The 13,334-nt window shown below is 38.7% G+C and overlaps 1 protein-coding gene across 7 annotated transcripts in view; it reads left to right on the plus strand.

Annotated features, from left to right (window-relative positions):
- Positions 1 to 13,334, plus strand: part of MYO5A (myosin VA) — a 198,693-nt gene that overhangs the window by 50,918 nt on the left and 134,441 nt on the right. For 6 of the 7 annotated variants that reach the window (XM_042941987.1, XM_042941991.1, XM_042941992.1 and 3 more), the window contains exon 2: positions 10,526 to 10,636. In XM_042941987.1, coding sequence (XP_042797921.1) covers positions 10,526 to 10,636 — 111 coding nt within the window. Of the gene's footprint in view, positions 1 to 7,395; positions 10,124 to 10,525; positions 10,637 to 13,334 lie in introns of those variants that run through there. The other variant, XM_042941990.1, reaches the window with a different exon arrangement.

Below are 13,334 nucleotides of genomic sequence, written 5' to 3' on the forward strand. Positions count from 1 at the left end.
TAGGCTATTAGAAATATCAGTCACTCATTATCCTGCCTAAAAACCTTTAATGAATCCCTATCTTCTGCAGTATAAAGGTCAAACTGCCTAACATGGCATGTGAGGTCTTTCACATCCTGGTCATAACCTATTTTTTTAGCCAGCCAGACACTATCCTGAGCACGTTCATTCCTCATATACTTATTCAGTATCTAGTACTTAACAGTTATTGTTCTAGGTTCTGGAATTAGTGGTGGTCCCTGCTCTTACAGGGGTTTCAGGCTAGGTGGGAAGACAGATAATCCCGGGTAAGCAAAGCAGTTTATAGGATGGCCAGGGAGGACTTTTCTGAGAAGGAGGCATCTAAACTGAGACCTGAATAGTGAGAAGGAACCAGCCGTAAGGAGAGTTGGGGGATGAAGGGAGGATGCTCTGGGCAGCAAGCTCAGTAACAGCCTTGAAGTCAGAAAGTTTGGGGTGTTCTAGGCTGGCATAGCGGGAGCTTAGAAGACGACCTTCATGAGGTGATACTAAACATGGGCTAAAGCACACAGTGCATTATTGATAGAGCAAAAGAATTCAGATTGAGCACAATGAGGTGTTTAAATCTGGAGGTAGGGTAGAGGTAGTGACAATACAACATAATGATTTTTAAACTTTATCTCATTTATCTGCATAACATTATTTTTACGGAAGTGTAGTTGAAACACAATGTTACATTATTGGTTTCAGGTGTACAGCATAGTGATTCCACAAGTATATACGTTAGGCCACGCATACCGCCCTACAGTGCAATTATAGTACCATTGATTGCTGATACATGTATTATTAATAAGTTTTATGAATAATGATCCTGAGAAAGGAAGCTGGATTTTTTTCTCAAGGTCACACAGTTGGAAAGTGTTGGAGTCTGTAGGTCTCTGACTCCAGAGCCCAAGCTCTTAACTTTGACTCTGGATTCTACACTAATTGCTTTATTTTGTAAGTGAGAAAAATGAAATTCAAAGAGATTAAAAATAAGTTAGAATGAGTAGGAGGATATGAGGCACTGTTCAAAAAGAAAGTGGACCCCTCAGTCTGGAAGGATAAAGAATGAACTTTTTATCTGGTGGAGCTCAGAAAGCCATGAAGCACATGAAGAGGGCAACATGGACTTATTCATTATATAAGTAAGAACTCAGAGGCATCTTTTGAAGCTCAAAGAAGTAGTTATAGGCCAAATAAAGGGAAGTACTTTTTACACACTGGGTAGTAAATAGAAGAAGCTGATTATCCCAGATACAGACTGAAAATAAAGTAAATTTAGGGTAGCTTTTATGAAGGTCAGTGAGTTAGCAAAACAGAACCTCTTTTGTATGAAGAATACTAAAATACCAGCGAAATTTTCTGTAACAGAAGTGTAAATATCTAAGAAGATTAGGTAAAAATTAGGAGAAATTTATTATTTATTATTATACAATAATAAAAAATGAAATCAGTTTTAGGTGTGTGATAATTTGGCAATATTTAAAATTTTTAGTTTTTTTCTGTATTAAGAAAAAAAAACTCATGGATTTTTTTTTTTTTTAAGTGAGAAGCAATGGTTGTAGAGGGGTACAAGGAAATAATGTACTTCCTCAGTCATCACAGACCAAATGAAATTCTTATTTCTAGGGAGATTCATTTTGATCTTCTAGAAGGGTGTGGTCAAGTCAGTGCTAGGACACCAGCTTAACCTTTGAGGAAAAGTTTGAGGCACAAGTTCTTCCATGTAAAAAAAAAAAATTTTAGTGTTTATTTACTTTGGAGAGAGAGAGAGAGACAGAGCATGAGCAGGGGAGGGGCAGAATGAGAGGGAGACACAGAATCTGAAGCAGGCTCCAGGCTCTGAGCTGTCAGCACAGAGCCCAATGCAGGGCTCTAACTCATGAGCCATGAGAGCATGACCTGAGCTGAAGTTGGACTCTCAACCAACTAACTGAGCCACTCAGGCGCCACCACAAGTTCTTTCAGAACCTTGGCTTGCTTGTGCTGCATTTGTCTTTCACAATATTCTCTCAAGATACACAGTTGGAGTAACTTTTGCTCAAAAACACATGTCCTTTATTTCATGACCTATAAAGAGATTTACACCTAAAATCAAGTACCAATTTTTGATTTTTCTATCATCCCCTTTGTCCTGTCAGTTCCTCTCAGTCCTATTGAGAACCCACAACCAGTCAATTATCAAATTGATAACTTCTTTATCAATTCAGTAATATCATTTTGCAGCGTAGGGCTGTCACAGTAGAGGCAAAAGAGTGTCTCTTGGTCTCTCTAGAAGTTTGGGAATTATTGAGTCAGTATTTTATAATCTCATTATCTAATGATTTCTGCTTCTTGTTTTGCTAGTAATAGTCTCACCATGCTGGCAGTGCAAACATGGCCAGCAGCTCCTTGGATCCAGTCACTTCTGCAGTTCTCTTTTTTCTTTTATAATTTTTTAAAATTTTATAATTTTTAAAAAATAATTGCATCCAAATTAGCATATGGTGCAACAATGATTTCAGGAGTACATTCCTTAGTGCCCCTTACCCATTTAGCCCACGCCTCCTCCCACAACCCTTCCAGTAACCCTCAGTTTGTTCTCCATATTTATGAGTCTCTTCTGTTTTGTCCCCCTCCCTGTTTTTATATTATTTTTGTTTCCCTTCCCTTATGTTCATCTGTTTTGTCTCTTAAAGCCCTCATATGAGTGAAGTCATATGATTTTTGTCTTTCCCTGACTAATTTAGCATAACACCCTCCAGTTCCATCCACGTAGTTGCAAATGGCAAGATTTCATTCTTTTTGATTGCCAAGTAATACTCCATTGTATATATATGCCACATCCTCTTTATTCATTCATCCATCGATCGATGGGCATTTGGGCTCTTTCCATACTTTGGCTGTTGTTGATAGTGTTGCTATAAACATTGGGGTGCATGTGTCCCTTTGAAACAGCACACCTGTGTCCCTTTGATAAATACCTAGTAGTGCAATTGCTGGGTCATAGGGTAGTTCTATTTTTAGTTTTTTGAGGAACCTCCATACTGTTTTCCAAAGTGGCTGCACCAGCTTGCATTCCCATGTAGGTTTCTTTTAAGCAGTTTTTATGGGGATTTTGTTGATCGAAAAAGTCTACTCAAGCTACAGGCAGAGTAATAGGTAGCAGATAAGAGAAATGTGAATACGTTTTACTGCCCTAAATGCTCTTCATGTTTATTCATGTTCTATTCTTCATTTTTAAAGTAAGCTCCTATTAAGAAATGCTCTTTCATTTGGGCAAGCCAGCTTGTATTTTTAAGTGTGGATGACTGGGTTATTTTTTTCCACTCATGCTTGTATTATTACACTCATGGTTATTATTGTTATTATTTTAATGTATATTCATTTTCGAGAGAGACAGAGAGACAAGCATGAGTGGGGGAGGGGCACAAAGGGAAGGAGACACCGAACAAAGCGGGCTCCAGGCTCCACCCTGTCAGCACAGAGCCCGACGCGGGGCTTGAACTCACGAAACGTGAGATCATGACCTGAGCCGAAGTCAGACTCTTCACCAACTGAGCCACCCACGCACCTCTAATTAAATTATTTTCAAATCTCTTCTATGACTTCTGCCTTGACTGGCTCACTGCGTAACATTCCTTCACATTTCAAATCTGTGAAAGCTCTGTGGCTCCTAAAGACTTGTCTATTTATTTATTATTCGCTCAACAGACATCTCTTGAGCATTTATCTGCTAAGCACTGGGCCAGGTATGGAGATGATGCCAGTGGATAAGTCATAGATCTTGTCCTCAAGGAGGTCACAATCTAGTTAAAGAGTTAAAGAGGTGGGCATGTGAAAAAAAAAAAAATAGAATGTGGCAAGTGCATAGATAGAGATAGAAACCAGATATTATAGACAGTCCAAGCATGAGCCCTGCCTCAATGTGCTGGTCAAGGAAGGCTTCCTGGAGGTCATAACACTTAAACTGAGTTGGGTTTGTTGGGTTGTTGTATTATTAAAGTTCTGCCTTTTTGCAGAGGCCAGATCATGAAAGACCTGTAATGTGTTGTTAGCACCAGACCGTGATTGTAGCCAGAAGTGTCTGTCCCTAAAGCTGGGAGCAAAGCACAGGTAGCCACCTGTTATAAATGGGATGGAACTACTTACTGGTGCCTGCTTACCTGTGTTGTCTCATGTAACGTATATGTTGTCCAGTTCTTTTAAAACTTACCATGTTGAGACATTTTATTTGAGATCTAAAAATTACCCATGACTTCTTTCAGCACCAGATCATTTATCAGAATGATAGATATTCTGTGGGGGAGGAAGACATCTATCTATACACACAGGCCTGTAGATATTTAATATGACCCTTTTTATACTGTTCTCCACATTGGGAGCAAGTGTTGAAAATAGTAGGAAGGTGTGAGTTTTGCTTAATTGGGCAACTTTGGTAACAATCAGGAGAAAGTGGTTTATTTGAATTATGTTGGTTGTATTCTTCCTTATACATTCTAAACATCTTGAAGTTCGAGTTCACTCTGGGTTTGAATCCTGTCGCTGTCATTTATTAGCTGAGTGACTTTCAGGCCAGTGGTTTAACTTTGCTCAGGCTGTTGATTGAGGAACCTCTTTATTAATAACAATTATAAAGAATATTGCAAGAATTAAGTAAAAGACAGGAAAGTTAGGTGTTTTCTTCATCCTAATGAAAGTTCTTCTAATGAAGATGATCAGTATGATTCTTTTCTTTGTTGGTGATTGTTTTAACTTTGTTTTTCTTATTTAAAATTTTGTAATTTATCCTCAAATACCACTAGCTAATTGTGGATAGAAATAGTGATTTTTCTTGATGTGCATATGAAGACTGTGCTTGTAAAGTGAGATCTAGTTCCAAAAATAATCTTTACAGAAATGTTAAAGAACTGCAGTGTCTAAAAATATTCATTCCAAAGCTGTGCCATCTCATGTAAATTTCTAGAGAAATAAGATTATTTAACTTTTGCTTCTTGTTGGTAACAAAACATATCCATTAATTTGAAGAGTTGTTTTCTTCATGAGTTTAAAATCATTTCAATGCCTGCTGGAAACTGACAAATTCAATTTACTTTTAAGTCATGCACACTTCACAGTACACGCGTGGTGACATCAAGAGTTGGAAAAAAATTAAAAATCTTAACTCTATCATTTTGTTCATTTATGGAAGTAAGTTAAGCTGGAATCATTCATTTGTTAAAAGTTTTAGTCTTTCTCATCATCAGATGATTTTTTGCTATTATTTCCTCAACTCATTTTTGGCAGAGCCTCATTCTCCTGTCAGAGCCAATTGGAATACTGCAGAATGGATGCCAGGCTGATTACTGTGGATTTGACACATTATCTTAGGTCTTGGATGTTAAGAATCTTAAGAAACATTCTTAAGTCTCACCTGATGACATGGACCAGTTTAATAACTGTTTCAGTTATGATACCAAGAGGAACAATTTTGGATTGGGGGAGTGGGTTTCTTCTTTAAAAGATGTGCTGTTTGAACAAGGGAGAAGCCTGGTAAAGTGGAAAGAATATTTGCTTTTAGAATAGAAAAAGACTCTACCACTTTTCAGGTCTGAGCCTCAATATCTATTAAAATGGGTTAATAATGGGGTTATGGTGATGATTGGATGAAATTATATATGTAAAATATCTAGGCCTTTACTGACATAGAGAAAATGCTCAATAAATGTTAGCTGTCATTCCTCACAGTCTTCGTCAAGTTCCACAAAGTGGACTTGATGTTTGTCTTTTCTCTCATCAGCAGCATTATTCTAGAGCTGCAGTAGGAGCACAGAACATTGCCACTCTTAACTTCCAACCCTATCCACCGTGTACCGTGTGTTCACCCCAGCCCATCTTCTCTTTCCTCTCATTTTAGTGTGACCCCTTACCCTGCTCTTCTAAGCAGGGAGTGAGGAATTTGTGGTCGGGTTGGGAGTGGGGCTGTCTGTTCTAGAAGTGAGTAGTAGCTTCCACTTTAAACATATGAATTATGAAGGGATAGAGACATGGGTTTTTGGGGAGTGGGGAAGGAAAGAATCTTTTATTACTAATCTCCCTACATGTCTGGTTCTTCTTCCTTCTTATAATGCCATGATTTCCTACGTAACTCACCTATCTAATGTTGCTTGCATCTTTCTCTATTTCTGGAAATTATAGACCCTTCTAGAAGATTCTGAGAGCCTTTTGCCAATACTTCTTTTAGTCTGCCCTTTTAGAGTATAATGACTGAAGGCAAGAACATTCACATAACAAAGGGTCATTCAGAAATTATTATAGGCAGGCCCTGTGTTAAGTGCTGAAGAGACAAAGATGAATGAGAGACACTCTTACCCTGAAGGAGCTCACACTTACTGAAGGGAGATTAGGCATACAAAGTTATCATTTATTTAGGATAAGAATTCTAGTGGAGTATGGTGTGAGGTAATGGGGACAGTGAGAATAGAATGCCACCAAATGACGAGGAAAGCTTTCTTTGAGGTGGTGGTACTTTACCACAGATATGAATGATAAATAGGAGCATGCTGGCTGAAAAAGGGGAGGGACTGTGTTCTAGAGGTTGCTCTATGTTGCCAAGCTGCATATGATTTAATAGGGGAGCTAGGAAAGTTGTGTAAATGTGCTGTATGAAAAATGAATAATGTGTGTGGGGAGGAGAGAGAATCACATGGGTCAGATTTTGGGGGATTCGGGGACTGGTCCTTTACTTGGTTAGTGCTTTCGGTCTTGTTCCCAAAGTGTCTGAGGCATCAGAAAAACTGCTCTCGGTGCCCACACCTCGGAGTTCCTTGACTGACAGAGTGCAAGTTAGCAAAATTTCCCCTGAGTCATCTGCATTATTCAAGAACCTCTTGAGTGTTGTCATTGTGGGAGGATACGAAAAAAAAAGAAAGATGACTGGTGCCTCTTTACGTGTGCATGGATGGGTGTGATCTCCGAGAAGGTAGGAGGGCTATGCTAGGCTGAGCCAGCACTGTTTGTGCCCCGCTCTGGCGAGTACCAGTGCAAGCATGTCCCCGGAACCCATCTTTCCAGTGTTCTTCCATTAGTCTCTGTCAGTATTACCTCATCATTGTCAGGCAGGCCTGATTAAACTGTACTGTAGAAGACAGATGGTTTTTATTTTCCTTGTGAGCTATTATGCAAGTTAAATCTGTGCTAGCATTATTTACTCAAATTTTGCCTGTTACCATAAAATTTAGCCCATCTCCATTTTGTCCTTACTCTCCTTTCTAATCAGGAGTTCCTTTGGATTGTCATTAATCTTCTTTGATGTGTGTTTACATTTTAACATGATCTATTTTAAGCCTCTTTATCTTTTCTTCCTGTCCTACAGTGGGTTTTTTTTGTTTTTTGGGGGGTTTTTTGGCTTTAGTCATAGTACCTCAGATCCTAAATCCTTGCTTTCCCTTCTCCTACCTGTTCCTACAGCAGTGTTTCCTTTGCTTACTAATTCACGGATCTCTCTTCTCTTAGTCTCTGACTCCTACCCATCTCAACTGTGCTTAGTGGCTTCAGGAAAAATCCCGAGGTATGCCTGTGAAGTTTGCCTTTGCCACCTCTCATCCCAGTTCTCCCATCTCTTTTCCTTATCTTGTCCTACCTCTGCCTTAAATAAAACCAGCATAAATGTGGTGCTTACCAAACATTAGCCAGCAACTTGGCCAAAATTAGAGAGGATTCCAGGATGGCTTTAAGGAGTATATGGTATGGTGTGGGAGGTAGATAGATCCGTAAATAACTAAGATAAGGTCTGAAGTATCATAAGTGAGATTTTTGAGGGACTCACAAGATAATGAGGGATAAAATTAGAAAAGCATGAGTAGGAAAAGGTAATGAGGAGCATGGCAGGAAAGCTTCACCCTCTACTAGCTAATTATGACAGAGCAGAGTTGCATGACATTGGACACTCCCTTGTCTTGCTGGGAGCTGTGTCCAGTCTGATTCACTTTGGCTAGGGTTATCTTTTGCTAACTGCCTCTGTTTCACCAAGAAATCCTGAGCAGACTTACTAGGTATGTGTGTCCACCCCTATATGTGATTCCTGCCCGGCTTTTGCTGTGTTTCACTTCCAGGTTTCTCGTATGGCTTCGGGGCCTTATCTCCCACTGCAGTTTTCCTGCAGTCTTCCCACTGGATGTGGCTGGACAAGTTTCGTCCCGTTTCTGAGGGTTGCTCTGTGTACTCTCCTTGGGGGCCTAAGGCCAAAATAGAAAATAGGGTTGGAGGTGACACAGGCAATAGGAAGGGGCATTGTCAGGTTGGAATTTCCCTCGGTTTCAGCAGCTAAGGTATATATATACCTCCCAGACTGACCCAGTTCTGGTATAGTTGTTTTTGCAGAGTCACCAATCTCCTCGGTTAAGACTGAAAAGAACCATAAGAAGACAATGGTAATAACAGACTGAGTTCTGACCTATTTCTCCTTGGTTACTTTACCAAGAGATAGAGATAGGATAATGGGGAATTTGGTTATCATGGTGTTGTTTGTTATTTAAATATCTCACCTTTGGTGAGTGTAAGGGCCTTAGCCTCCCTCACCTATCTGCAAGTGTTGTTAACACCTAGCTCTTGGAAATCTAGCCTTTGGCAAAGCATGCACCCAGTGTTTCCAAAACACTTGCGGAAATCTGAGCTGGAACTTGCTATTGACAAATAATAGGAAGGTGCTTCTTTCTAGATTTAGTTGAAAATCTCATGTTTGGAGCAGGTTGGTCAAACTTCTGCAAACTCACTTGGACCCATTTTGCTTTTTTCTGCTTTCATTAGTCAGGATAGTACGTCATTTCATGACTCTGAATCTCCTATATGGCATATCTTTTCTGGAACCAGTAAATCCCTCCAGAGAAAGTTATAGAAATACTGGCTTTCTAAAGTGAGTTTCAGAGTCGGAGTAGTTGGTACACAGAAGTGTTTATTGAATGAGTAAAATTTTAGTAAATTGGACAGCTGTTACTCAGTTTATGGACTGTATAACTGGGAAGAAAGCCATAAAACAACTTTCAGTAACATATTTGACATAGAACATTAACAGTCATTTCTTATAGAATACACACTTGGTAACAATCTCAACCTGTACTTATATATTGGCTTATGCTTTTCACAAGGTTTCTATGTATGAAAGCCCTTGAGATGATCTAAATGAGTACTGCTGTCATCCCCATTTTACAAATGCCTGAAATAAAGGCTAAGATGCCAGTATGGTAGTCCTGGGATTAGAACTCATAACCTAGTTCAGTACTCTTTCCTTTGCAAACTGTTCAGACAAAAAGTTTGCATGAGTCTGTGATAATAAGAAAAAAGTAAAGCAATGGGTAAGTTTTTTACCATACTGCTTTTATTCACTTTAAGAAGATGCCCTTTATTCTGAGATTCTCTCATTAAATACTATGTACCCAGCTATGAACCCAGCTATATACACAGGCAGTGGTTATAGTGTTGAACAAGGCAGACATAGAGCTTATGTTCTAATGAAGGAGAAATAATAAATAAGTAAACAATAATATAACAATAAGTAAGTTCAGGTAGTTTTGGAACTCTGAAGAAAATAAAGAAAGGCTGTTGGTGGTGGTATTTTTTATATGTGATATATTCCTGAAAATGTCCATCAATGTTTAATGTACATAATGTTTTTAAGGAAGATTCCTCCCTGAGGAATCCAAGCGGTCATAAAACATTTCTTCAGTGTGGTGTCTGGAGGATTCATTCATTTTAATATTTTTTTTTCTTTTTCTTCAAAATGGATCGCACGTCCAAAATAGGCTTAAGTCCAGAGAGTAACTAGTGGAGGCTAAAGATTTGCTGCTCCAGGAACCCCTGATGATTGATTACCATACCTTTTTCATGCTATTGAGGCTATGAGAGCCAAACTTATTGCTAGCCAAATCTACCATTTCACTCATCTTTATAAAATAATAAAGGCAAAATACTAGATGACAACGCTTTCTTATTTTTTTTTTTAGATTAGCAACAGAACTTTCTTCCAAGAAAATTCTAGATGCCCAGTCTATAAAACAGCTGTGACTCCAGGCCACAAGCTTACTCTCCTCTTTGCCACACCTTACTGGCCCCTGAGGAATACTTGAGAAGTCACCAAGTCTTTGCAGAACACAGGATGAAAACCGTAATCAAAAATTCAAATTGTAAATCCACTGGCAGAGCCACCATACCAGAGCTTCATAGTCATGTTCTGGGATTTTTAAAAGTCCACATTCAATGGGAAAATGGATTTATATGTACATTTTTACCTAAAATTTTATTTTCAGGTAGCATTTCCTATGTAAAGAGAGTTCAAACTTTAATTGTAGCTCTTTATTCAGAGCATACTTTTTCCTCCAATTTTACTGATATAATTACATACACACTATATTAGTTTAAGGTGTACAACATAGTGAATTGACTTAGATGTATTGTGAAATTATTGACACAATATAGGCATACCTTTTATATAATGTGGGCAGGATGGTACTAAAATGGGGCTAAAATACTTTTTTTGCTAGTTTAATTTTTTTTTCTTGCCTTCTAGTTTGCTAGAGTTTGGATACCTGATCCTGAGGAAGTTTGGAAGTCAGCAGAGCTGCTGAAAGATTATAAACCAGGAGATAAAGTCCTCCTGCTTCACCTTGAAGAAGGAAAGGTAAGAATTTTGCTTTTATCTGTTGTCATTGGCATAAAGTGAAGGGAATTCAAAAGTGGGAGTTTGCTGTGACATACCTGACTTCAGATGGAAGTTAAATTTTGAATTAATCTAATATTTTTTACTTATTAAATTGAAGAAAAAAGCAAAATAGCAAACTCAATTTTCTATCACAATTGGTTAGTCAAAATGGCAGAACTGTAAAAATCTGTTATTTGGTCTATAAATTTATTATGATTAGGTTTAAATTCACGTCTAATCCTCCCAAAGATATGCCCGTTTATTTTGTTTAGGCTAGCATCAGTTATTTCATAGTAACTAAGAAAACATTGCTTAAGGAGCCAGTCTGATATTTGATATTTGTTGCACCTAATCATTTGAAAAATATTTATTGAGAAGCTATTATGTACAAAGCTGTTCACCAGCAACCAAAAAAACTTAAAACCAATTGTATCTCTATGCTTTCCTGTCTGCATTCACTGCATGGGTAGACTCATCTGAGTTGCACCTTTTTATTTATTTTTTATTTTTTAATTATTTTTTTAAGTTTATTTGAAAGAAAGGGTGTGTGTGAGCATGAGTGGGGGGAGGGGCAGAGAGAGAATCCCAAGGAGGCTCTTGCACTACCAGTGTGAAGCCCATATGGGGCTTGAACTCAAGAATCATGAAATCACGACTGGAGCCAAAACCAAGAGTCCAGTGCTTAACCGACTGAGCCACCCACATGCCCCAGTTGTACCTTTTTAATTTCTCCACTGCATTTGACAAGGCATGTCCCACTTTTTTCTTAAAAACCTTTATGACATTAATTTTCTTTAAACAACGTATAGTCTAGCCAAGGAAACTGGATACAAATACATGAAAAGTTACGTAAAATGTAGGATCTAAAGAGTAGTTCAACACCACAATACCAAAGATGTCAAAAGATTATGATGAGGTAGTACCACATGAGTATTACTATCCCAACAGTTAGCTGTACTGAGCACTTACTATCTGTCACACATAGTTGTAAGTGCTTTATTTGCTCTAACTCATATAATCCTCACAACGATCCTATGAAGTGGGGCGGTTGTTATTATACTTTATGGATGAAGAAACCAGTACTCAGAGAGGTGCTCAAGATTATATGGCTATTAAGGAATGAAGCTGGGATTTTAAGCCAGAAAATTTGTCTTCATGATTTGTGCTCACAGCCACTCTGCTATGTTGTAAAGAAAGACAGTAATGACTTTAGGATCTTAAAGAGGAAAATTTCATTACAGGCTGCTTTGTCAGGGAAGGCTTCAAGGAAGAAGAATGATTTTGACTGGATCTTAAAAGGTGGATAGAATGTGGACTTACAAGGAGAAGGGGATAGACCTTATAAGGATTGGAATGTTTTTTGGAGATAGTGAATATAGCAAGTTGCCTGGAGCAGACATTTAGGTTTGTATTCAAGTTCCGGGCTTGCATATTAAAGTATCTGCTAGGTATCATGTTGGCAAAAGGTACTCTCTGACATCAATGTCAGGTAAGAGAAATAGATATATTTATGAATAGTATGGCATGTGATATAATGAAAATAAGGAACAAAAGTAGAACAGAGTAGGGAGTGATCAGACCGGCTGGTGAAGGTCAGGGTTCAGAGAGGCGTTGTCTGAAGAATGAGTAGACCAGCAGAAGTGCAATTAAGGGATCCAGAAAAGCATGTGCAAAGGCAGGAAAGCATGCACAGTAATGTGCATTTGGGGAGGTACATAAGTTCCATGTTGTTAGAATGTGAAGTAAGAGTACAGAACTGGCAAGAGAATGGGGGTGGGGGGGTGGGAACCAGATCACAGAGGGCCTGGTGATCATGTTAAAACTCTTGGACTTCAAGAGATATGTGATGTGGAATGATTGTAGTATTTTTTTTTTTTTAATTTTTTTTTAATGTTTTTTTATTTTATTTTTGAGACAGAGAGAGACAGAGCATGAATGGGGGAGGGTCAGAACGAGAGGGAGACACAGAATCCGAAGCAGGCTCCAGGCTCTGAGCTGTCAGCCCAGAGCCTGACGCGGGGCTCGAACTCACGGACCGCGAGATCGTGACCTGAGCCGAAGTCGGACGCTTAACCGACTGAGCCACCCAGGCGCCCCGATTGTAGTATTTTTAAACAGAGGAAGGATGTCTGATTTGTGTTTTAGAAAGGACTCATTGGTGGAAGCACAGAGGATGAATTTCAGGAGAGCAAAATAGAGGCAACGTTAGTTGGGAAAAAGGCAGGGAAGAATTAGGCCCGATTAGGAGGACCTTGAATGTCAAATTAAGAAAATAATTTATTCAACTGCTCTGTGTTAGGCACAATATTAGGCACTGTGAGATATATTTTCTTATGTTAATTCTCACAACAACCCTGTATGTTGGCAGGTAGTATTATAACTATTTTGCAAATAAGGGAAGCCATGGCTCAGAGATATTAAGTAGTTTTGCCTGAGATTACATAGCCAGAGTGGCTTTTGTGTATTGCAGAGACCAGTGCAAGGACCGTTCAGTTTGGGGAAGGACATTATATCCTAATAAACAGGCAGGGAGAGATTGAGGAGCAGATTATAAATTCCTTTCCATTTAGCATGATTCATTCCAACCTGTTTTGAATATTTGACCTCTATATCTCTGCAATGTTAAGAAAAGTGGCTTTTTACAAAACCAGCTAGTCCTTCTCTATAATTAAATTAC

Source organism: Panthera leo, chromosome B3 (genome assembly GCF_018350215.1).
Source record: "Panthera leo isolate Ple1 chromosome B3, P.leo_Ple1_pat1.1, whole genome shotgun sequence".
Classification (NCBI taxonomy): domain Eukaryota; kingdom Metazoa; phylum Chordata; class Mammalia; order Carnivora; family Felidae; genus Panthera; species Panthera leo.